The 26,429-nt window shown below is 41.2% G+C and overlaps 1 protein-coding gene and 1 long non-coding RNA gene across 4 annotated transcripts in view; one reads left to right on the forward strand and one right to left on the reverse strand.

Annotated features, from left to right (window-relative positions):
- Nucleotides 1–26,429, reverse strand: part of srrm3 (serine/arginine repetitive matrix 3) — a 97,260-nt gene that overhangs the window by 39,150 nt on the left and 31,681 nt on the right. For all 3 annotated transcript variants that reach the window (XR_535402.3, XM_008428135.3, XM_008428133.3), the window contains exon 2: nt 2,818–3,119. Coding sequence is in view for 2 of the 3 variants with exons in the window: in XM_008428135.3 (XP_008426357.1) it covers nt 2,818–3,107 (290 nt within the window). In the remaining variant the exon portion in view is untranslated. The remainder of the gene's footprint in view (nt 1–2,817; nt 3,120–26,429) is intronic.
- Nucleotides 20,772–25,940, forward strand: LOC103476070 (uncharacterized). Its single transcript, XR_535401.3, has 3 exons — nt 20,772–21,004; nt 25,572–25,668; nt 25,744–25,940. It is a non-coding gene; the product is annotated as an uncharacterized LOC103476070 (long non-coding RNA).

Consider the following 26,429-nt stretch of genomic DNA (forward strand, 5'->3'; position numbering starts at 1 on the left):
AGTGATGCTAAAGGGGGTGAATATTAACGCAACCGCCAAGATCCACAGCTCATCTGGGGAAATTAGGCAACAGCACATTAATTAGCTGCTTCCTCCAAAAAATCTTTGGCCTTTGTGGAAGAAGTCACCTTTTAAATTTAGCTAAAAAGCTGGAATAACTGTGAAACTCCAGATCTAAATCCAAATGAAAATCTGTATCAAGATCTGATGTGGCAACTCGTATCGATCACCTACATTTCTAACACAAGATGTTAAAGTTTGAAGCTGGTATGTGACACAATGTGACTTTCTGAAGAAGTAGAAGAGGAGGCAGGGTTATCAGGAGACACTCTGTGACTGCTGCTGATTATAAAAACTGCCAGCTACGTTAACCGTGGTCCTCTGGCCAAACAGGAAGCAGCACCGTCTCTGCCAGCATAGGTCCCAGAAGCAAATTTACAATGCCAGTAAAAATAACTGTTACACTTAAGTTTCAGGCAGACTCCCACAAGAAATAGTAGTTTTATTGCCAGCCATGTGTAGAATGTGTAAAAAGATTTTTAAAAAATGAAAAGGAAAAAAAAAGAACTTGTGATAACATTTTCATAGTAGGTGCCTATAAATAAACACATGATAAGAACAAAATAGATGCAATGCACCATTTCCTTACAAACACACTGTCCCTTGTGTTTACCTCACTCTACTGCAGTAATTTGCCTTTTTTTTAACTTTCCTTCCTCTGTAAAGATGAAAATGAGCTTTGGCAGGTAACAGGTTCTGGATTTAATATTTTCGCTGCTCCTCGTGAATTCAGCAGCTGTAAAGAAATAGACCTGTCAGTGTCAGGCTCTCTGCTAAGGCTTTCATTGCCTTACACTCTCGTAATAACAGAAATGCGGAGGAAAGAGAAAACAACTAATTCTCTGAAAACACAAATGTCACTTAGAATCCAAGCCTCCCTGCGAAACACACCGACACTGCAGGGAGCGATACGCAACGTGAACAGAGCGGCTGCGGTGCTGAAGAAACGGTTTATTCTTCATAAGAAAATAAGCATCCAGTTGAGTTCCTGCATACGTGACCTTTATCGATCCACCCTTCGTAACATTTCTCCTGCTGTTTTGCTTTAACTAAGCTGTCTAAAACCTTTTATACTTTAGTCCACTCTGCTGTTGGAGCATTTCACAAATTACTTTATTGCTTTAGTAAGTTGTGTGGGGAAAGAAAAATAAAACATAACGCTAAGACTTGGATTATAAACAGATATTAAGGCCAGCTAAGCTCATGTTGGTGGTTTAGCAGGTGGTCAGCCTGAACTGAATTGGGGCAAACTGGGCACACACCCAGGGGACCCATCGTCTTGATTAAACCCAGGACAGCGCAAACAGCCCCAAGTCCTTCCCCCAAGAATGTTTACCTAATCTAAAAAAAAAAATAAATCTCCCTACTGTTTTTGAATAAATTAATCTCAAAATGGATTCTTCTCTTTTTTTGTAACTGAAATAACAGCAACAAATTGATCATAATTTCACGTCATGAATAATCGATGACTAGCAGATAAAAGCTAATTATTTGGAGTGATTCTGGCTTTTCTAGCCAGTTTCTCTGTATTGATAAAAAAAAAAAAAAGTCTGCAGAAAAGTTAAATCAAATGAATCACAAATGCAGTAAATCCTCCCTGGAGCTCCTTTAAAAACCATTTGTGCCTAAGAACATTTGTGCTGGAGGAGGGAGAAATCCTGAAGGTTTCGGCTCACATCATCAGCTGAAAGACTTAAATGAGGAGATTTCAGAACTGCTACAACAATATTCCTGCTTGGTGCATTTCTCCCGTGGCATGTGCATCTCTGGAGAGTGATAGACTCAGTCGTGCATGAGCAAAACTTTTTTTTAGAGACTACTGAATGATTTTTTTTTATCTGCCACCCTCTCAGGTCCTTTCTTTTTTTTATCTCTCTCTCTCAAAAATATGATAAATAAGAGCAGAAGTCTGAACTCTGAGCATGAATTTATTCATTCTACTTTGGTTGAATTGGATCTAGGACTAGTTTTTGTTCAGGACCAACTAAAGTGACACTGGTAGTGTCGTGTCAAACTTGTAAACGTTTCATTTGTTTCTTTGGTGATTACGTTGCTCATATTAATGGGAGCTGTTCTCTGTCTGTTCATGGTTTTCACTGGAGCACACTGTAATTGTGAAAATACATTTCAAAAGTTTCTTAAAAATAAAAAAAAATCTGTGTAGCTTGTAATGTAGTGGTTTTTATCTGTTTACAAGAACAGGTTATTTGGTCATTGATAAACAAAACAGGAATTATCTTCTGGTACATTTTGCCCATAATGGCCTCCTTTTGTTATTAACATACTCAAAAAACATATATAGTCATTAAAAATGCTCCGTTATACATTGCAAAAAAGCAGCAGTCTCCCGTTTTCATCTCAATTTATGAACACCATTTGCAACATGGTTTATGAGCATTGCCATGCATTTATAGATTATTGCCTGATGTTCATAAATCCTGCGCTAAACAATTATGTAAATTTGCATTGCAGCTAGGATCATAAAAACTATTTAGTTACGGGAAATGACTAAGAACCTGAAGGCTGCTGGTTGGCAATCTAAACTAAATCCCACAGTACTGTCTTTGGATGGCAATTTTTAACACAAATAAATTAGTGAGTGCATTTCAGATGAGAGAATTATGTCACTACAGCTGCTTCACCTTATTTTTTTTGGCTTGTTTTGAAAACCTCCTACAGCACCAGTTCTGCATAACATTGACAGAAATCTTCACTGTTAACAGTGTTGGCAACTTCTAAAGGGACTCATCTACTCACCCCTGCTCCTCCATCATTTCTTGGAGCTCCATACATTTCAGCTCCACCCTCCTCTTCCGCTCGTGGTCCAAAATCTCTCTGTGTGGCTTCTTCACCAGGACAGGCTCCAGTTTCAGCTCCTCGTCCTCCTCTGTTCCCGCCTGGCCCTCCTCGGTTTTGGCCTGCAGCACCGCCGTGGCTGCTGGCCCTCCCGAACCTGCCGCTGTTCCAGGTTCAGTTCCAGGGACCACAGGTTGGGCCACTGCGTTTACACCATCCTTAGGTGACGGCACCCTTGTCGCGTCATACATGATTGCTTAAATCTGTGGAGACAACGAGAAAAGCAGAGACATGAGACCGGTGGAGTTTTAGAAGGCTCAGGTTGTGCTGAGGATCTGATGTTTATGAGAAATATCAGTTTGACTAAATAACCTATTAAGCAATATTTCATACATTTAAAGTTTGTCCGCAGGGAAACAGCAACCGACAAATGTTTTGGAGACCGTACGGGTGAAGAGGTTGGGATTTCATTCAAATGTCTTTGGACAGACTACAGAGCTTCTGCTTGAACTGAGCAGTGTACTCTGCAAATTTTGCACATGTCAGCTTCGAAATGATACCAAGAAATGCGTGTCCAGAAAGAACGGGGGCATCAACTCGCGCCGCATGAGTCAACAACCCTGGAGCGCAGGACGACAGGTCAGGAAGCAAAGATCTGCTGGAGCATAATGAAACATGGTGCAAGACAAATGGCAGCAAGAAGAGGGGGAAAGAAGTACGGGAGTGGAGGGTGAGAAACAGCTCACCGACATTGAACCTGTAGGAAATAAACAAGTGACAGATGACTGTGTGTTTATTTTGGCGTGACAGGATGAATGGCTGTTTTGAATATGAATTTTTTTTTTTTCTTCCACCGATCCCTTTCTGGCTCGTTTGCTCATGAAGTGATGAAGTCGTCTCTTCCATGTATAGAACGGCATCTGGTGCCGGCGCAGTGTGGCTCCTGCTCTGATCAAGATGGATCGTTCTTTTAAGGTCGGTGCAGGTACAGGTAGGAAGAGAGGTGGAGGTTTTCTGCATTGGAGTCTCAGATGACACCCAGCGCTTCTATTCTTCCTCTTCTTCTTCAACTGATAGCTTCATTTTTCACAAAAGAGGCATGAAAACAACCAGGAGATGTGCTTCATCACTGTCAAACACGGAGGAGTCAAGAGAGGAGGATGGCCAGAGCTTCGGGGTGACAGTCTCTTCATCCATTTAGAGCGTGAGCGGCTTGTGATGTAGAATCTGCCGGTTGTGTGCTTTCGGGCTGCTGGCGTTGGTCTTTGACTGGTTAATGGGGATGTGTTTGTGTTTTCAAGTGCTGCGCCCTGCTAAACGATCCGTGGATGCGCGCGTAGCGACGCTGCTGTCGGCTGACGAAACAGGTGGCGGGACAGCAGGAGGCATCATCTCTGAATCTATAATACAGTAAATCAGCACTTAATATTCCGCGACAGCAGTCAGTCATGCACATACACTTGTCTGAGGCAAAAGAGAGCAGGCAAAAGAGCTCTCGTTTATCGGGTGGGGATTTTAAGATGGCATTCAGGTAGACTGAAACGCAGTAGAGAATCTGTGACAAAAGTGAACAGATTTATGTTTGATGAGAACGTCTCTGTCTGCTAATGGAGTTTTGTGTCTTTAGAGGGAATGTTTAACGACTTCCATTGAAAATGAGATCCTCTGAATGCAGCAGAGTGGGACTGGACTGGACTCTTCAGGACAGTTTGTTCAGCGATGTTATAAAATTGTCTTGTTTTTTTGTTTGTTTTGTTTTGTTTTGTTTTCACAAAAACTGGGCTCAAAAAGGTGGTGGATTTTTCTGGGAACTTTGAAACCAAAGTCCTACTGAATGCCCTCTTAAAGGAACGAGCCAGTTATCAAGAGGTTTTAAAAAGTTAGGATGTCAAAACCATTTTTAACTCTGTTCCTACAGCCCTGATTTCCAGGACTTTGAACTGTGCTAGCCAACTTATACGTTAATTTACAGTTTATTCCTAAAGGTTTGCAATTCTGGACACTTATGGTGGGTTCTCTCTGTTGATGTCCCTAGCAGTTTTCCGTAATGAAACGCCAATTTTACATACCAGTAATCAGTGTCCCTTGCATTTTTGTCTGTCTGTCGCCTTTGTCAGATCCTTCTCTTTGTAATGTCAGCTGCTTATGATCAGTGTATGACTGTGTGCGTGCGTGCGTGCGTGCGTGCGTGCGTGCGTGCGTGCGTGCGTGTGTGCGTGTGCGTGTGTGGCTTGGTGAATGTGTCTCTAGTGTAAAAAAAATCTTAGGTTCTAACCATTTTAACATCACTCGTGGACAGGACTGTAAGACGTTTGTACACGAGACATGAGGGAACACGAGTCTACTGTTGACTGGTTGAGATAGCATGGAGTCACTGACCGACTCAGGCTTTGAACAGATCCACTGAAAAGAAAAGTCAAGCAAAGTGTACGTGTCAAGCCAAATGTAAGGAGTCTGAATTGGAACATATCGAAGTTCAGACATACTTAATGAAACAACTTGAAGACATGTTGGATGTAAATAATAAACTTAACGCTAAATTTAAAGAGCAGAAAGATCTGATGAGGAAAGTACTGTCAGAAAGAAGTCAATGGTTTCTGTTGCAATTCAAACAGATTCACAGGACACCTCACAGCAGAAACCTGTCTACCAATCTGCTTCGGTACAAACAGAGATGGATGTACAATTAAAACCAGTTTATCAAACAATAGCAACACAAACTGAGATGGATGTGCTGGCAACCAGACATCACTTGAAACCAGTCTGTCAAACAACATCAACGCAAACTGAGATGGATGCAGTGGAATCCAGATGCCAATTCAAACCGGTTAATCAGACAATTTCAACCCAGGATCAGCAGACCGAGGTATTCAAGAGATCCACAGGTGAGAACAGGAGACAGTCAACGATGAAAGCTGCATCTGACTTGGAAACCCTCAGTAATAAAAAGGTTTCTGGACCAAAAGACGAACAGCAAGACATGTCAGTACCAGAAATAGTTGGGGATCAGACAACTACCATCCAAAATGAGAATCACGCAAATGAAACAGTCATCGGTAAACAACAGCAGGCGATTAAAGAAGAAACGGTCTCCACACCACAACAAAGTGGGGACCAGGAAGATGAGAAAAAGCCATCAAAGAACTCTAAACGTAAGAACAAGAGAAAGGCAGCAGAGAAAGTTGTGTCTGATCTGGAGACCCTCAATAAAGAAAACATTCCTGGAAAAAACAGTGAACCAGAATTTTCAGTACCAGAAAGTGTTGGGGATCAGGCAGCCACCATCAAAAACGAGAGTCATACAAAAGAGACAGAGATTGCTCAAGCATAGCAAGTCACTGAAGAAGAAACAATCTCCACACCACAACTAAATAGGGACCACCAAGATGAGAGAAAACTATCAAAGAAATCTAAACGTAAGAACAGGAGAAAGGCAGCAGAGAAAGTTGTGTCTGAATTGCAAAACTTCAACGATGATAAAGTTTCTGGAGGAAACCATGAGCAGCAACAGGTTTCTACCCTGTTTCTACCCATAAAAATGAATCAGTGATTGGTGAACCACAGCAGGCGACAGAAGACAAAATGGTCCCTGATATACAACAGAATTGGGACCAGCAAGATGAGAGAAAACCATCAAAGAAATCTAAACATAAGATCAAGAGAAAGGCAGCAGAGAAAGCTGAACTAGAAACCATCGTAAAGCCAATAGAGACAGATAAAAACTCAGTCCCAAACGCAAACACACCAAAATCTAATTCAGAGATCATACCAGAGATCCCCCCCAATAGTTTCTGAGCAAATAGAGAAAAACCTTTGCACCGTTTCAGAAGAAGTAACAGTTCCTGTAGTTTCCACAGAAGGGGAGAGAGGCCTAACAGAAGAACTGAAAACATGCCCTCCACAGATGAAGGTTACATTAAAGGAAGGTGTAAACCAAGCAACACCTCAGGAACCAGAACCTCAAACAGCTGAAGAGTCAGCAGAGGAGAACATCGTCTCTGAACCAGAAGAGAGCCCCACGAAAAAGATTCCACTGTGGAGGCAAATTAAAAAAGCTTTAACTCCACCACCTCTGCGCTGGTCCAAAGACAGATGCAAAGTCCATCCAGCGTAGAGATCAGCTTATGACTCAAGTATATTAGATTTGAAAGGAGGGTGGAGCCACATGTGGGTTGGGTGATTGGCGTTAATTAGAAAAAGAGCTACTGTCGTTATTAATTGGGTATTATAGTATTAAAAAGACAGGACTGCATGGTGGGAAATGCCTCCCCGTGTAGGTGTGGGTTCACTCCGTGTGCTCCGGCTTCCTCTACGTTCAACAACATCAGAACTCATGTTCATCCACTGTGAGATTTTAATTTCTAATTCAAAACAGAAAATGAGACAACCACATTTATTAATTAAAGGGAGATTTAGAGAAAGAAAATGTAAACAGCATTGAACAAAAAGAGCTTTTCAGAAGTCTAAACATATATGAATTGGGAAAAATTTAGAAAAGTATTCATCTTTCTAGGCAAGATATATCGATCAATCACCTACACGATCGATCGATCTACATCGATATGTAGATATATAGATATCTATATATAGATTTATATATATTTATAGAGAAAGAGAGAGAGATTTAGATAGAGATATATATCTATAAATCTATCTATCTATCTCATTACATCATTATTTATCATTTTATCATTATGCTACAGTAGCTTGTAATTTACACATGATGGATGTGGAGATGGAATGAGCTGGTATCCTATCAAGCTATAAGAATGATAGAAAACATGCTAACAAAAAACCTCACACCTGCAGCCCACAGGCTGTTCTAGACACAGAAGTGGCTCTTTGGCTCACTAATATGTTAAATGATGAAATATTGCCCCGTTTTTTGTTTCATTCGTTTTAATTTCCCTGTAGGCAGCAATATATTCACATATGTATGCATTTATTATTATTGATACGTTAATTAAATAGGAATTGTACAAGTTTATGTCATTGGGGCCGGGGGCGGCGATGACATGTTCGCTTACACCTCAGAAAGTATGTAGATGCTCCCCTGGACAAGTACCACGGTATTGTGAAGCTGTGGTATTTGTATTTAGCGTGACCATACTACCTCTACCCTGTAAAAAAGCATTGTATATGTGTGTGTGTGCGTGTACAGAAGTAACCAATATCTGATGTCCTGAGGTCAGTAAAAACTCAAGTCGGTTCTGGATCGATATCTCAGAAAGGGGAGAGGAGGGGCACAAATAATTAATTTCATGCCGGACATCACTGCCTGGCCCTCTGAATAAGCTGTAAGCAACAAATCCCACCATATGTGCCCATCCGACCGTTGAAGGCAGATTCCGCTGTAATGAGCTACAATGAAATGAAGATATCATCAGAAAATTCGAGGCCACTTCAGCGCAACAACAGATGTGGGCTAGACGCCGGTTGTGTCAAAGCGTGCCGTTTAACTCGAGCGGCCTCATTATTGCGTCCCACATTCATCTGTCTTTGTTCACAGGACACAGGAGGAGAAACCGAAAATCTGTTTCCTTTCAAGTTGAAAAAAAAAGAAAAATATGAGCAGAAAAGCCGCGGAGCCACACAGTTAACTGAGTTAAAGTCCTCTACGGGGGCTGAAGGTTATCTCCAGCTGCTGCAGTGATGCTCTTCAGCTATTATAATATCTTCTGCTGCGTGAGACAATCACAGCATCTAATCATCCTTTACGAAACATGACCTTTTTTTGTCTCAATCGCCAAGTTTAACAATAAGCTATTTCATATCACAAAAAGATAATATTACAATTCAGCATTCAGTAGTCTGTTTGAGGATGAGGCGCTGATTGCTGTTCTAAATAAAAGATGGCCTCGTTGGATAAAAAGACGACGGCTGTGCTCAGCCTTTAGTTTCCCCCCTCTCTGCGGCGAGCGACGCCGCGCATCCGGCGACAGAAACAAAATCCTGTACGTAACAGCCAGACGCAGTGTGTGTGCCAGGTGCCGGTCTTCAACCGCTGAAGACCGGCTGTAATTTCCATTCAAGCATCGTGATCTTTCAATTACACGGTGGCTGGCGGCCCACGCGGCGCTGACTGATCTGATGCACACAGCGGATGGATCACACACTTAAAACTCCATTAATAATGATAACAGTCGCTGTGGTCACGCACTGCAAAAAAATAAAATAAAATCCTAGACACATTAGAGAGCTAATGTTGCATCAAGTTAAAATAACATGAGAGAGGAAATTGCCTATACTTGTACCATGGTGTTTTGTTTTTCTTTTTAAATGGGGGAAATAATCATCTAAGCAATTCGTTAGCAACGATTACGGGACGTTATGTTATGCAGCTAAAGACAGAAACTTGTTATCTGAAATAAAGGATGCGTGTCTATCACAGCACTGAATGTAAAAGATTTGTTACAAAACCTTTAGAGGAATGCTCCTATTAAGGCTTAAACAATTAATCGGATTAATCGTGATTAATCGATTATTGAAATAATCGTCAACTAATTTAGTAAATGATTAATCGTCCGCTGGAGGTAACAGTCTCTGAAAAAGGCCATTTGCTGAAAGAACAACACACTCCGAGCAGTAATTAAGGCAAAACTGTACCAAAAAAAAATATCTACGGTACATTTAGCATTTAATATGAAAACCTTGTTTATGTGTAAATACACATCCTTTGCTGGAAATGATCAAGTGGACACTAAAGGAGTGTTGCTATTGCATTTTACGCAATGAAATGTTTATTTTATTATTCACAAAAGGGATTTAATTATTTGTCTATCTGCATTTTTATATACTTTTAAAATTTCATAAATATAAAGCAGAATTGTAAACTTAAGTGGTTAAACAAAAAATGTGTAGAATGTGCCAATTTTTTTATTCGTTTAATTGATTAACCATCAGACTAATCGATAGAAAAATCAATCATTAAAATTATTTTTTATCAAGTGAACATAAAGGAGATGTTTTCCCTGCGGTCTGTATAATGTTAAACGGAAAGGTGACAGGAAATCTACAAACCGCAAGAGGTGGACCCGGGTCCAGAGGACTTAGAAGGTCCAACATTCAACATGGTGTTTTGGGCTGAACAAAAGCTAAAGTTTGTCCAACATTACATTCTGTGATGGATTCCAGGGGTTTAGAGTCGAACTCGAGACCCAACCCAAAGTAAACGCGACATATTTTAAACAGTTTAAAATACTTCCTGACGTCTCATTTGCTCTCTGCTGGCTTGTCAGTGTAACTTGTCCTGTTTTTTTGCTTTTGTTTAACAACTTCCAGCTCCATTTTGTCACTTGTGGTAACAACAGGGCGAGTCAAATGCAAATCTTCTGGGATGTGTGATTGATGGAAACAAGGCAGGAAGGAACTGCGTGTGCATGCAGTGCACTCCAACTGTTACGGCTTAATTATCTTCTTTCTTTCTTTCCTTCATCAACAGGGTGAACTACCTCCTCTATTTAGAATTTAATAAGTAGATTAACACAACTTTACGTTGTGCATTTTCATTTTGTTTCCACTGTGCTGCATCTATTGTAAGCATGAATTTCAGGGGGCACTTCTCACCTTTCTTTTACCAATTTTTTTTTACACTGTTACTTAAAGGCTGAGAAGATTTCTGGTCACATATTAAAGAGAAACACCAGCTAAAATAAAAGTTGCCATCCATTCAGTGATTTGGAGGTGACAGATGTCCGGCTCCAACCCTTCACTGTCAAACTCTTCCTCCCAAGAAACATTGAAGTTATTGTTGCTTCCAGAACAATATGGCTGAAAAAAACATGGTTGCCGTCCTTCAGCAGAACCTGCTCCCTCCATCTAGCTTCTTCCTCCAAAACCCTGGATAAATCTTTCAAATCGTCACTGAAGTCCTCATCACTTCCTGCTCTCCTGTGTACTCAACCTTAGTGGTTTACGGTTTGATTTACCCTGAACTGCAACACTTTGTATTTGTAGCATTCCGTGAGAAACATTTATTATTAAAAGCTTTCGTGAACGCGGAATGAGACCACAGTAGTTCATCTTTTTAAATCACGCAAGTGGCTTCGTCCCTCAAAAATACCGTGCAGTAAATGTAAAATGCATCAGTAAGTCAGAAGTTTCGCAATGACGCATAATGTCCCTTCTCTGAGCCGTTGGACCGGCTCCATCAGAGCTCCTCTGTATTTGCGCATATGAACAGTGTTTACAGGAAGAAACCCTACGGCAGGCTTCTTTAAACAAAGAACGTATGTACGACCATCTGCACAGTAAGTGCTGTCCTGATGGACCTGGAAACACAGTTTACTCTAAAACATAATGAGAATACAGATGACAGTCAGAGATAGCAATGGATGCTCTCTACAATTAAACTCTGTGACCACACAGCAGATTTAGGAATGTCATCCTCAATGCAGATCTAAAGTCAAATGTCACTGCTGCTTGCTGCAACAGTAGCGTCACATTTGAAATCATTTTGGACCCATATTTCCCTTTTCTCGCCTGTTTTACTGTCTATTTTACATGGTGTCACTTTCCTGGTCACCCCTCTCTCATAGGTCACTCGGTGTTGTGAACAATGACTCTGACAATTGAGCCTCATTCAGCGGTGAATGCCCCTCGGCCGTGATTACAGGGTGGCAGTAAAAGGGCTCTGACCTTCTGACCTTAACGGAGACTTGTGCGGCGAAGCTACAGAAGCCGTTTCTTCTGGATGCAACATGTGAGCGCTCCCACCAAGTAAATCCCCCACCCCACCCCACTCTCTCCCTGTGCCTCCTATCTCCCACTTTCCATTCCACCTTTCTTCTCTCTAAAATAATCGGCCTCTCTGCTGGAAACGTGTGTTTCGTTGTCAGCCTTTTGGCACCTGCAGGATTTGTTTAGCTCCCACAAGGTCACCGGTCTTTATTCCAAGCATGTTAGATTGCTGTTGGCTGCCAGGAAACAAACAGCCTCAACTGTTTGGTTTTATTTTTTTGGTTTTTTTCTGTTACTTTTCTCCACAGCTCCATTTTTTTGTAGTAGTTAGATGCATGGTGCATACGAATTTGAGCAGGGACTCAAAACCACAGATGTGCACTGTGACCTTTGGGGATGTTTGAATCTAAACACGCCATGTCTGCTGCATATCAAACCTTTTTCTTTCTTTTTTTATGCATTTCTCATTGCACACAAACAGCTTTTTCTGATGTGGTTAATTCAGGAGCAGCTCGTCATTTCTTCATTTACCTGACTCTACTGAAAAAACATGTTGGAATGAGATCTAATCGTGGTTGAAACGGGCTCCGGATGGAAGCCGGAAGCGGTGTGGGGAATTGGTGCAGAATCCCACTGATGGGGTTTAGAACAGCAAACGCCTCTGAGCAAAAGCACTTTAGGCAACGTTGGGAGTCAGGGTAACAAAATAGAACATCTTGAATCAACATATCCACAATTAATTAGTAGGAATCAGAGCGATACGGAGTGAGTGAGGGTTAGAAAAGCATTTGGCAACCTTTGATGTTTGTTGAGGGGAAAAACATGTAATTTTGGATTAAAATGCAGAGAAATCCCTTATACTATGTTACATTTCATCACGTCACACCAACAAACTACAACAAACAGAGTAGGACATCAATCTAAATGACACATGCTGCAGTTTTTGAAATTTCTCACAAATATAACAATGAAAAGTGTGACATGCATTTGCATTCAGCCCCCACTGCCTCCCTGCTCCGCCCCGACCCGACCATTATGATTGATTCCTGCCAAGTAGCCCAAGCTGAGTCACACCGAATGGAGAGCTCCTCTGAACCGCAACTTTCAAGTACTTCCACAGATTCCCGATTGGATTTTGGTCTGGAATTTGACTGGGCCATTCAACCACACGGATGTTCAGTGTTTACTATCCTGCTGGAAGATTAACCTTAAAACGCTATACAAGCTTTGAGCTTCAAATAAGTAGACAAACTGATGGAATACATGCTCCACCTCAGATATGAAGCTATGCTCTTCTGACCCTGTAATTCGTTTTGGCTGCCTTGTAGCATAACTCCAGCCTAGCATATAAACTCCAGTGAGCTGCCATGTGCAGGGTCTCCTGGGAGAGATGATTAGCATCAGAGAGCTCCTGATGTGATTAGAGGGGTCAGTGGCAGGGGACGGATGGGCTCAGCTCAGTCTCTGGCTGTCAAAACAAGACACAGAGAAGCACAAATTTGTCACTGCACTTAGTGGAGGCCATTCGAACAGGGAGACCATCACACCCCCTCACCTGACCTCGTCTGTGTAAAGGCTGCAAGAGCTTTGATTTTAACGCTATGTGAATTACATTACTTGAAACAATCTAGCAAAAGTGAAAAATTATTTTTGTTATTGGAAGGTATTTAAAGTATATAAAAAACTGGTCAATTTTCAAATTGTTTTTAAGCTTTTATCTATATTTAAATATGTTGTTTTTTCACATAAAAATGAAATAAAAAGTGTCATAAGGTGAGGCTATGATTTGTATGGAAACAATGCACGTTCCTTATGTTTATGAAATGTTTCTGCAGCCTCTAACTTGTATAGACGTCATCATATTGGCCATCATTTACTACAAAAAAAAAAAAAAGAGTCGTCTTTTTACCCTTAATATGTATAGATTTTAGAGAAATTTCCCGGTTTGATCAATTTCTTTTCTTGGAATTGACAAAACTGATCCTAACTTTGGTCAAACAAAAAGATTTTTGGTCCCTTCATGTGACATTTATGAAAAATGCAAACCTGTATTTCTAGGATATAACAAAGTAATGTGACGCTGGTTGGTTAATTTCTACATTTGTTGACTGTATATTTATGTAATTATGTGAAACTGTTTTTCCCAGTGATCGTTGCGGCTTTCGTCAGCTAACTGTCAGATTGGTCAAGATATTGTTGATCTACCTCTATTTTTAATTGCACGTTTGTTACATCAATTGCAAGTCAAATAGCTGCATAGATTTTGTGTCTCAGGAGGGAAATCACTGAGGGAACTGTAAAATTTCCGCACTGAGTGCTAAGACGAAGCTTATCGTCGTCCTGTCATGAGGCCGGGTCGATGTCAGTGGGATTCCTGATCAATTAACTGCAAACACCGACATAGATGAATGTGAAATCAAAATGGCTCACTCAAATTGGGAAACGAATTTTGATTAACCTTAGTTTAATTTGCTGCATTATGTCAAAAAATCAACACCAGGTTGTTAACGCATGTACAAATGAGCGGCATCCTAGAGCAGAAATGTGCATACGGATGTCAAGACAAGACTTTCAACAAGTGAACTAAAGCTGCTTTAGTGGAGCGTGATGTAAGAGTAATAAATGTGTGTGTTCTCTCTGTATAATAGAGGAGCTGCCTCCAACAGCGTCTTCTATAGATTATAGAAGATTTTGTTTTGATGATCATTTTTAGCTCTTTGAAATGTTTGTTGTTTTTCATGTTAATATATTATTGAAGTATTTTGTTGACGCCTATAAACTTTGTCCAAAACTTGTCCTAGATTTGAACAAAATAATTCAAAAGAAAAACAAACAAAAACAAAGAAATATCAGAAGTTTGACATACTGTCAAACTTAAATTCAAAATATGGTATTGGTATCTGTTACTTCTGTTACTGTCTCGGCATCGGTCACTGTCACTGTATCGGTTACTGTCTCGATTATCAGCGATAATGGCCTTGTATTTATTTACTTGGTATCAGATTGACGCCAACATATGGAGTATCGCACACCTTTAATAGAAATGATCCCGGAACCTTTTAGCCTAAATAAAATATTTCTACCTTTGGTTTGTTTTCTTCCAACGTCTCTAAATTGTTTTCTTAGATATTAGCTGATGTTGGTTCCCTTCTTTGTTTCCTACTGGGTTTTTCTGAAGGAACACTTCACTGCATTTTCGCTCTGTGCGGCATCATTGTCAAATCTTTAAAAAAAAAAGAAAGCATTCACACATTAATCTCTTTTTAGATGGGTTTGCATGGTGGATCAAAACTGTACTGTACTTCTTCTCTGCCCATGATCCCATTAATTTTGACGGTCCCAATTACACTGCTACAACAACACTGGAAACTGACTGCTGAATCCCAGTTTCCACTGAGCTTTAGTTTTTGTCTTGTGCACTTTCTGTGTTCTAGCACACCTTCAATATTTCTTCATGAAATGGATTTAGACCTTTTTAACATGTTGTCTGTAAGACACACAAATATGGAGGCTCACATTCATCATTTAAAATCATCTATTAAGCCTGATGTCTTGGTCTGTGGAAGGGAAGCTGATGTAAAGTTTTCATATATAAAGTCTAGGAGACAGCACTAAACATTACGACACGGTTTATCCACTTCACTCTAATGTCTAACAATGAACTGAATCATTTGCACTTGCTTGCTCAGCAGATAAAACTTAAGTTGCCTTTTATACGTCAATGGTTGGTTTAACCTTTGGTCTCCAGCCACAAAATTCAATATTCAGCCAAGCAGTTTCTGTACAATGTGCCATCCAAAGTATCATTAAGGAACTCACTCCAACAACAAAAAACTAACTTTGAGTGATGCTGTCAAAGTCCAGAGCAAAACCCAGTTGAGAATCCATTGCACAACTTAGAAATTGCTGTCCCCAGACGCACTCTGGCCAATAAGATATTCATCCATGAACATTTCAACAAAATATCACTTTATAGGATGAAAATGAAACAGTACTTTTTGCTCAAACAGAAAGAGGGGGTTTCAGGGTGTGTGCCAAAGAGGCTTGAACTCTTCTTACTCCGGTGGCACAATGAGCTTCAAAGGAACTTCCCATTTAAAGTTAGTGGAACCCGTTATCCTGGACCAGTGGTCGGCTTTAATGGAGCCGGGTTCGCGCAGGAGTCACTGGTGTGAGTTTCACGTCTCAGAGACGTTTTCACCTCTCATATGACAACGTGAAGAACCTAAAAGTGCTTGATTTCTCCCGTTAAATAAATCCTACACTTAAGTTTATTTACCGTTGCCGTTTTTTTGTTTTGTTTTTTGCAACCACTTAAAAGAAGCAATTAAAAACCATTCTATAAATATTTTCCTTTAATTATTCTTCAATTCTGAAGCATCTAGTGATCACAGTTTTATATGTTGAGCTGTAGATTTGATAAAAACAAACAAAAAAACCCAATGTGTTTTCATCACAGCTGGTTTTTCCGCCACAGATTTCAGGCTGCTTTTTTTAGACACCGCTGTGAAGAATGCTCACACAATATCCTGTGGTACTACTATTTCATCGTTTGTACTCCTGTGTGCTTTGAAAACATCCGAACACACAGTTTTGATATGGATGAAATCTTCCTCTCATCCACCTCCCTGCTGTTTGTCGGGCCCAGAGCCAGCCAAAGTGGGAGCCGGCTGAATCGAGTCAATGCCTGCAGCAATCTGAAGCTAATCTTCAGACTGCTGCAGAACCGAAATGAGGCTGTCCTCCTTTCTACCTGCCCAGACTGCTGCTGCTATTGAATTGACACGGCACTCAGGAGGACGGAGCGATCAGCTTCCTGATACGAAGTGATGGCTGTCAGTTAGCAGCAGACTGCCAGCCCCTGACGCCCTTCGTTCCTCTGAGACACCTGCAACAGAAGAAGCTTCACTTCTGCTCAGCACAGCGCCCACTGTCACCCCACATAACATCCGCCGTCTCCTAATTATGGCAAAGCAACAGCAAAAGTCTCTCGAAACTTTCCAACAATGCCCGTTTCCTCCCTGAGGGAGAAAAATCTGCCGAGAACTGTTTTGCTGAGTGCAGCCAAAGGTTTGATGCTAAATACAGGCGCAGTCTTCACCTAACAAGCCAGTAGACTGCAGCCCCGAAAACAGCTATACGTGTACGACAATATTTACCCAATCATAACACTAAATTCTGCTTTACTTCGGATTTTTTAATTGTGGCTGGCCTATGTTACTTGCTTGTACCAGTCATATAAATACGATTTAGCGCTTGTTAAAGGGGCAGTGTAATGTAAAGTTAGCTTTTTTTAAGCATTGCATCATGTTATGATGTTATTTCCTCATCAAAAACACACCTGAAGTGTTGCCACGATTCGTTCATGCATGTTTGGGAAATCCTTCAATTTCCCGTGGCAACCATTCAGCTGTGCAAATCGCCCTGAGGGAGAATCAAGGCACAGCTCCTGCTCTTTTCAAGACGGTGAGGACAGTTTCCAAGTGACCGAACTCCTGCCCCATCAGCTCCTCTAGGCTAGCCAGCAGCAATTAGCAAACACCCGGTGGAACTGCATATCTGCTAAGCTCATTATGTAAGCTACTGCTCAGTAAAAAGCTGGTAAAAGCGTTGTTCAAAAGCAGAGTCTCATAAAAAGCAGAGGTTTTTAAAGAGGCGGAGGCCCAACTTCAAGATGTTAATAAAGTCAAATTGAATTTCTTTTAAGTTATATCTGAAATATACAGCATTTTCATAAGTACTGAAGGTAACATAGTTACTTGATTGTGCTCTAAAATGCCACTAGATGCCTGGAAAATAAATAATACTGCACCTTTAAAGAATTTGGTAGAGGCTCTGCTGGCTGGTTTTGCTTTTCTCTTAAATGACTTTAATTTCTCCAAGTGAGAAGAGACTTTGTCTGCAAGGTTTCCAGCAGACGCTTCCAGATAAGAAGTGAGTCATTTTGTTAAAAATCAACAAACTGAGCCAGAATTTATTACGACGACCCCACTTAACTCTGCTTTATATAACAGAACCCAGATCTGCATAATTTCAAACCGACCAGAGATTCACAGTTTGAGATTTAATCTTAGTATAAGAGTGAAAACAGAAAAACTACCTCTTTAATCTCAATTTAGTAAGACTCAATCACAAAAACTGTACCATATATAGATGCTTTAAAGCACATTTTTTTGTTTTGTAAAACCAATAAATTTTTTAATGAGGGATTCTTAGTTTCTAAATATTTTTTCCAAACTCTTGTCTCGTCTCATGAGCTCAGTGAATGTCTGGTGAGTCCTCTAACTCACATATTACCCTGGAGAAGAGAATAAATGAGTGGCACCACTGCAGGCTGCACAGAGAAGAGCTCCAAAGAGGCACCAGAGAGTTCTGCTGCAGGAGTGCAATTCGGTTTTATTTTTGGCATTTCCCATAGAAATCATCTACACTTGTGAAAAATAGCATAAACTATCTTCCTTGTTGTAAATATATATATATGTTGAGGAGCAAACTCATACAACAGCCTCTGATTGTTACTGTGTAGCCGTAACCGACTGCGGAGGCACAGCCCTTCAGATTAGTGAAGCTGTTTTACTGTAATGCTCATCCACTGCTGGAGCGTAACATATGACTCAAACTGGAGCGCAGCCAGCAATGAATTTCAGTCCTTATTAAATCTGACGTGTTGACTGAGACGCTGCATCCTTATTTATAGCTGCAGCATTGAGTGTCATGTTAATATGTACGGCTAACTCCGGCGCTAATTGGATAAAGTCTTAACTTTGACATGTTTACAAGCTTAATCTTGAGGGGGGGGGTGGAGGTTATTTCTACTAAGTTTAATGAAAAACGGGGACACGTTGTGGGAAGTGGAAGAACATTCGGAGCAGGGTTAGCATAAAATGTGGAAATCAGAAGACAAACAGAGTGGTCAAAATCAATGCTGTTCTTTCAGGATGTGGTGTTACTGATCAGGTTTAGAGTAGGCAGCAGTCCACAGCTAAAACTATGTGCAAGTCGGTGGGAGTGGGAGATTTTAAACTGGTGGATTTCAGGTCAGAGAAGGGCAACCACACACCATTTATCAACAGAGTCTGCACACTTTGTAAAAAAAAACCCCAAAAAAACACCTGACTGCATGCCAGCTTTTGAAAAGGTAACGACACAAGAATTACACAATATCTGATTAAAACCGCCCAAACTTTCCTAATAATAATTAAACTTAGTGTACTCAAAATTATTTTTCTTATTATGCCAGGGCTTGAAATTTCAATCTGGCACCCCAAATGTTTAAATGTCTGCAAAGCACAATTGTTTTTGGTTTTATGTCTTTTGTGAGGCTTTAACCCCAATTTTCCAATCAAACATTTCCCCAAATCAATCCAGTTTTATCATACAAACAAATTATAATGGCTTGAATAAAATAAAGTATATCAGACAATATGTTTTTTACGTGTTAATCTGCAACAATGACATGTTCTTTAGCCATACCAATGCATCCATCGACCCTAAATCAACTTCCATGTCGGTTTCTGTTAAAATATGCCTAACCCAACAATCCACCTGAGTTGCTGACCTGATATGCTAATGCAGACTGGCTGCATCTGGTCAGCTTTGAGAAGTCTAGCCGACTTATCGTCGTCCTCTGAGTCACGACTCTCACAGGTCAGGAACAATGAGCCTGCATGCTAATAAGGAAGCTTAAAGCGAGTACAGAGAACACTCAGGTCATGCGCTGACAAAATCACCAGGATTACTGGCCAAAGATATTTATCTCTTTAAAAAAATTTAAATAAAAAGGATGAAAGGAAAGTGAACTGTTTGCTAAGCAACACAAAGATAAGAGATAAAAAAAAAACGAGAAGGGCAGGGACAAAAAAGTCAATTAAAGAGAGGAGAAGTGTCAACAAAAAGCAGGATTCACGGTTTAGTGTTGGTGACGTTCACACATTACCTTTACAAAGTTAACCATGACTATCAGAGCCGAAAGGTGCAGGACTGTCTTAACACGGCGCTAAACTGAGAGCAGCATGCAAAGCTGCTAAGGTGAGAACGCTCAAGTCTGCAGGCACACTGAGGTAAACGGTCACACCGTAACACCTGGAACGCCAACAAAACTACCACAGCACAGCCTGAGCATAAACAGCTGAAGCTGCGTTTCCCTCTAATTAGAGAAAAGTTATATATTCAGCAGAAAAGCTCAGGAAAGCAGTGAGCTGGTGCAGAACAATTGGAAAGAGCGCTGCGGAAAGACTCATTAGAAAGCCATTGTGTGAGATACAGAAGCCCAGCCCAGAGGAATCCCGTAAACGTTACGCCGCCACAAATTAAGGAGCCGTGGGGACAAAGTGAAAAATGAAAAATAAGGTGATGCATGTATTCACTGCATTTCTAAATTCTTCACACACGAAAGCTATAAAAAATAGAGGACAGCTGGGGGACGAAGATAGCACGTCGGTCTGCAGCATGGAAACCGGTTAGAAAAACTGCAAGCATCCAGGTTTTTTTTTTTATTATTCTGAGTCACATACAATTTCATTCAGTCACATATTTGAGTCAGAAAATATACAAATCTTGTTTTCGGCATAAATGAATCATAATCAGTCAGTTCTTTGTTTTTCAGAGCAGATGAAAATGTTTAAGATGACAAAACAAAAAGATAAAAATGGCAATACACGTGACTGAAAACATGGAGAAAAATACTTTGTTGATGTGCTTTTATGCAGAAAGTATGCAAAACAAAAAGAAACTGGTTAACGATAAACGACCAAAATATTTCTGTCAGCACATAAAAATGAGGAAAAATAATTGGAGGGAAGTAAAATCCATCCATCCATCCTTGAGTGTACATATTTATCCAGACACAGCCAGCAATAATTATTTCAAAATGAAATTGGATGAAAACCAAAACTAACATCAGGGAGAAAAAAATGTATTACATTTTAGTCCAAAAAGAAAAAAGAAAACAAAATTATAATTATAATCACTCAATAAATTTGACAAATCAAACCGTTTCAGTAGTAAAGGCCTGATTGCTAAGATAAATTTATGGAAAGAAGATTAGTGCAAACTACCAGATGTTTAAATAAATAGACAAAGCACCAAGCATGCTTTGCAAGATAATTACCAGCTTCCTGTGATTCTGTACGAGTTCCTCTTAATCCTTGATTGGGTGTTTGGGCACTTCATTCAGCAGGCTTTGGAAAATCAATGGTTATCTCAAATCCAAACTGTGATCCATCATTACTCACCCTCCTTATTAGAACCTGCAATGAAGTGACAATTATATTTCTTGGGACGCAGCGAGGCAGCCTTTTCTTTTCGTCACGTCCTAGGTGAGTTTTCTTCCCTCCTCAGCAGGTCTCCAAGGCAACCGCAGCATTCCATCTTAAAGTAATTTGGACAGTAGCACTTCAATAAATTGAGCACACAGCAAAGCCTTGAAGTGGAGGAAAAAGACACGGGGCCAAGATGTCAGTCCATTAAGGTGCGTTCCGCTCCGTGTGCCTCTTCGAATCACAAAGCCGGTGTTTGAATGCAGCCGCAGCTGTGATTTATGTGATTGGGCCGGTTTGATCATTTGTGTCTTGCCTACAGCCTTTTTTTCCCCCCCTTGTGTTTGTAGCAGAGATTACTGTATGGGAGTAAGTGGAGCTAGTGTTGGCCACACACTTGTTACGGCAGACCGTCGTCGTAATCCTCCGGAGATGACTAGCGTGACCCAGCAGCGTATAGGTTTCCATTTCACGGCTGACTGCGCGCGAAAGCAGTCAGCTATAGGAATAAACAGGGGTGTAATTTGTGTGCACGCTGCAATTAAAGATGACGGCTGGTGATAGCTGGAATCAAGTCAGCTTCCATGACAACAATGGAGCAGACAAGCTGTGAAAGAGAACAAGTTTCACTGTTGGAGGATTTCGGCGTCGCACGCTGCCCTTTTCCTCATCGAGATAAGACGCACAGAGTTAAACAGAGGCTACTGTTTGCTCATAAACGTGTAATTTATCCACAGCGTGACGACTGGACTCTGCAATGCGCCACCTCACCTAGTTTTTTTTTGTTGTTGTTTATCTTTCCCTGTCAAGACCTCCGCCTGTGTCATGATAAGGAGGAAACCTCTTTATAGCACTGGGACACACAGTGATTAACGAACACTAAAGGGCAGAAAGCTTCTGCTAAATCAAGGTCAAACTGCTAAAAGCCCCGTTCTGACGAGATTTATAAGTAATGGACCCAGTCATCCAGACACGCTGTGAGCAACTACAGACCGACGGCAAAGGAAGGCAAGTCTGAGAAAATGAATCTGACACTGATGTTGACTGAAAGCAGCGAACTGTAGAGGGATGGGTTAGATGAGAAACTAAGCGACTGATAAATGACTTGGACGACAGACACACCTGTGGGAGGAAGCCGGAGTATCCAGAGAGAACACGCTTAGGCACAGAGAAAACACGCCGTGAACTGGATTTAAACCAGCAATAGTTTACTGTAAAGATTAATTACTTCAGAGTAAAATCATGCCTCCACGTAGGATGTAACATGACCTAGACCCCTAGGCAGGAACTAGTTTTTGTTCTACTCAAGTTTCTTTTACATCAATTTTTAACCTTGTTCACATAACAACAATTTTCCAAAGTTCCTCACAAACAGTCGCTACGTTTCCTCCTGAAATTGTGCAAATTGAAATGACAAAAATACAGAATTCCCCGAAAGGAAATGCATCAAATTTGAAAACAAGTTTTTTTGTGCCATATTGAAACAGATGCATTTCGCAAAACTGCAATGGAAACACTTTTTTTTTTTCGCATCATACATGATAAACAGCCCAATGTTACTACTGGCAAAAATGACAAAGAAGACAACAGGAAGTATTAGGAGGCTGAAGGTTCGTTTTTGTTCTTTTTCAGACAATGTGCAGCTAGTTCCACCAGAGCTCTCACAGCGTAGCGTAGCTCATGAAAAGTTTTGTGTCATTCTAAAGTGTTGAATTCATAACTCTTCCGTAAAATCACTAACTACAATTTCCACAAAACACTGCATATGTAGTTGCTTCAGAAAATAAAGGGTTTGTTGCTCAATAGCCTGAATAAGACGCCGACTTCTCCTCTGATGGCTGATAGCTGATGAGAGCTAGCGCCAAGACTTAATAATGAATATATCTCATGTAACTGTTTACATCCGTCACTGAAAGGATGTTTAATGACTTATCGCGAGAGCAACCTTATTCACGAATGGAAACACCACAATTGTGAGATTCTGTTATTTTTAAATCGGCTGAATAAAGATTCAAGCACATTTATACTAGAAGTGCAGCTGATGCACCATGTTTACTGAAATGCATGAAAAATTAAGAAGGTATTTAGCTTGTACTTAGTATTTGTTGATGATATATCTTGTGGTTATAAATTCTAGTGGTAGATTAAATAGATATGGTTAAAGATATAGATTTTACTTCTTATTCTGTAGGGTTATTTTGTGTTATAGATTAGCCATCTGACTATAATCTCATGTAAAAAAAAAAGAAAATAAACTTGAACTTGATCATTGAGGGGTTGCTTATGTCAGGCAATATCAATCACCATTTTTCAAATAACTGCAAATGGACCACAGAATCCACCGATTTTACTATGCATTTTCATTCATAGCAACTTTTCACATAAATTATTTTGAAGAAAGAAAGAAAAGAGTTCTCTTTGTATGTCGAGCAGTGATTGTGGATTACAAATTTCTTCAGATTAGTTATTCAGTGTTAGTGGCACTTCTTTCTGTGAAATCAAAATGGAAGCAAAAATGTGGCTGTTACAAAACAAACGTGTTGTACCGAGTATTTCAGTAACAATCTCTCTCCAATTTTTAAAAAAGTGTCCCGTCTACAATCAACCACCTGCACTGGGTCAAAATTTGCACCATTCCACCTAAAATTAGAGCCATATAAAATCAATGCAATGGCCACAAATGGCCCCCAAGCCACCCCTGCTAGAGGTAATTTATTTGACAGCGTGGTGGGAACTCAGTACCAAAGGAAACACTTTGTGAAAATAAGAGCATGATATACGCTTGGCTCCGTTTGATGATATGAAGACCCACATGCTTCCCACAGGGATGATGACCATCGTCCTTTACTGCCCTCTGAAAGTCTAAACGATACCAATGTTTAGCTTTAATACAGATTTTTTTTTTTTTAAAGACAGATGTTAGCCACTCAGTTTCACTTAGGTTGTCAAGGCGAGCTGGGTCACCTCAACCTGTATATGTCCATCTGTCCCCTTACATCTCAATTTGCAGTGCTCCCGGTTGGGCAGCAATGCATGAAATGGCCCCGGTCATGGCAAAAAACGAGATAACACAAGACAAACCGCGACGCCTTGATGGACGTCCCACCTCTCACGGTCGCCTCGATTTCTCAACTCTGTCAGAGAAAGCTGCATAGCTGAGCAACAGAGCGGGACACGTTCCAGCATTAACAGAGACAGACACTCTTATTGAAGTACATGTAAACACAAATACTGTGTCGCTTTGATGTTCACGACATCACTACTTTCCCTGGCAGGATAATAAGAGCTGAAAAGCGTTTACCTCTTCATAGAAACAGCTGATGATGGGGGGAAAAAAATCTTCAAAAAGACTTAAAATCTGCTCTCAGGATTATAGCATTCCACTACAAGCTCCAGTTTGATGACAAACAAGAACTGATGTCTTCTTACAAAGATGAGGAAGCAAATCATTCTGTGCATGAGCTGAACTTAATAGTGAGGCAAGGTATGACATATGTAACAGTCAAACGCTAACTCCATTAAAACTAATCAGCATCCTGTATTTATTTCTGATAATCTCTATATATATATTTATTATAAGGACCTATATCTGTATATGCTTCTATTGGGGGCATCCAGCCACACTGTCTGCTGTTCTTTGCACTCATGTTTGGCAGAATATACAGTTGGTAAACGCACGCCAGGTCTCCAGGGAGCTAGTGACAGCAGCAGAGCCAACTTGTCAGCACTAGGGTGTGGCAGAGCCATAACACCCTCTGTGTGTTGGGGGATTGGGAGGGGTTGGTGCTGCTGGTATTGGTGAGGGCGTCTCTATAAAAGGACTCGTAAAGGTTAGGTGAGTTGGCTCCTTCTCCTCCAGTGGGCTCCCACTCGGCGCCACAAAGGTTAGCCGGAGCCCTCGGCCGCAGCGGAGGTGGTGTGAGAGTGCTGGAAATGTCACCGACACCAACGGCGCTCCAGACGAAGTAGATGCCGATGCAGCAGCTGCTCCGCAGACCGCCAGAGTCTTTGTCACAGAGCCATTTCAATCAACGTGGAGAGGGGGGGTTTGAGCAGTGAGGGGATGGTGCCCTGTGTTTATCTGCCTGTTATATGCACAGCCACCTGCTTGGTTCTGGTGCTGCAAAAAAATAACTCAAAGCATTCTTGGGAGGCCACAGCAGATCTGTGTGTGTTTATGACTTTTTACTTAGACTTCAGTTGTAGCCAAAGCGATATAAACATCTGCAGAAACAACAGTCCCCAAGCATTAGCAGACAAAATGCCTAACCAGATACAGAATCATCCTTTCAGTGTCACTTCCCGTCTGTGTTTCCTCATATGGGCAGCAGCCATGATGGGCTTATTAATCCCCCGGGAGGACAGAGGATGAGTGTGTCCAGGCTTTCTGTGCGTCTATCTGCGCGCACCACCCGGCCTCTCCTCTCCTCTCCTCTCCTCCCCCCTCCTAACCCATTGCCATCTGTTTCCTGCCCAGCACTCTGGCTTAATTCCTTGCTGCACCCAGGTCTCTCCTGCTCCTTTTCCTTTTCGTTTTGGCATTTACATGTAGCATTTCTGAACATGAAATATCCGTGAGTTGTGCCGCACGCCTGTCGCTCTCGCCAGTTACAGCGGCTGGAAAGCGGTTTCTGGTTTCCATGGAAAGTTCAACGGGAACAGAATATAAGATATTCAGTTTTTCGGTCCCGATTTTATTTTCTGTTATTGCGTCTCGTGTCTTGCAGTTACGAACTGCACGTTTATTTCTGAGTGATGTATTATTATTATTGTACGCAGAGAGTGGAGATGCTGCAAGCTGCTTTTCTAATCCCCAAAATAATTTGGTTCCCCTGATGCATCTCCTCGGGGCTCTGCTACTAATCCAGCAACAAGGGTAAGTGTGCTCTTGACATTTTGGCTCTCATGGGTGTTTTGCTCAAATTCTGCCAGTTCTCTCATTTCAACCCAGGACAATCCCTCAGCTCTCCTCTGCTGCAGACGTGTTACCGGTGCTTAAAGACAACAGAGCTTCAGATTAAACCGAGCTCTACTGGCAGCGACGATTAATCACACTCAGGCTCACTCCGCCCATTTCTGTCCCTTTGCAGCTCAGATGTAGTGTCAGATTCCAGCACTTACCCCGACATTAAAAAGATCGCACACTCACTTCTCTCCGCATTCGCTGTAATGTTGTCCGTCTCACGTTTCCCACGTTGTGTTTGTTAATCATATTTACAGCCAGAAAAATCCAGCCCTTTTACCGTCTGTTCAGTTCAAAAAGCCTGGGCACCTTCAGCACTCCGAATGGCGCTGCAGATTAATCCCAGGGCTGTTGAGAGAATGAATAAAAGCATTTTTTTCCTCTTCGGCTGCGTGACCTCGTACACGTTCCGACTCCGGATCAGGGCTTCAAAACAGCCTGCAGACTTCATGGTCCGCGATTTTTCAGAAGCATGCCCCCGCCAAGGTGGATATTCCTGCTTCTCTCAAATGGAAGAGGCATTGGGCATGAAATTTCCCCTGACAGCTGACTGCCTTTAAACTCAGTAAAAAGATCTGCTCTAATCAATCGGACGGGAGGCCCTGCGACAAAATTCCGACTAGAGTCAGAGGAGAGGAAAGGAAAAGAAACGCAACGCCTGAGAGCAAAACTAA

Source organism: Poecilia reticulata, chromosome 14 (genome assembly GCF_904066995.2).
Source record: "Poecilia reticulata chromosome 14, P_reticulata-male-v2, whole genome shotgun sequence".
Lineage (NCBI taxonomy): Eukaryota > Metazoa > Chordata > Actinopteri > Cyprinodontiformes > Poeciliidae > Poecilia > Poecilia reticulata.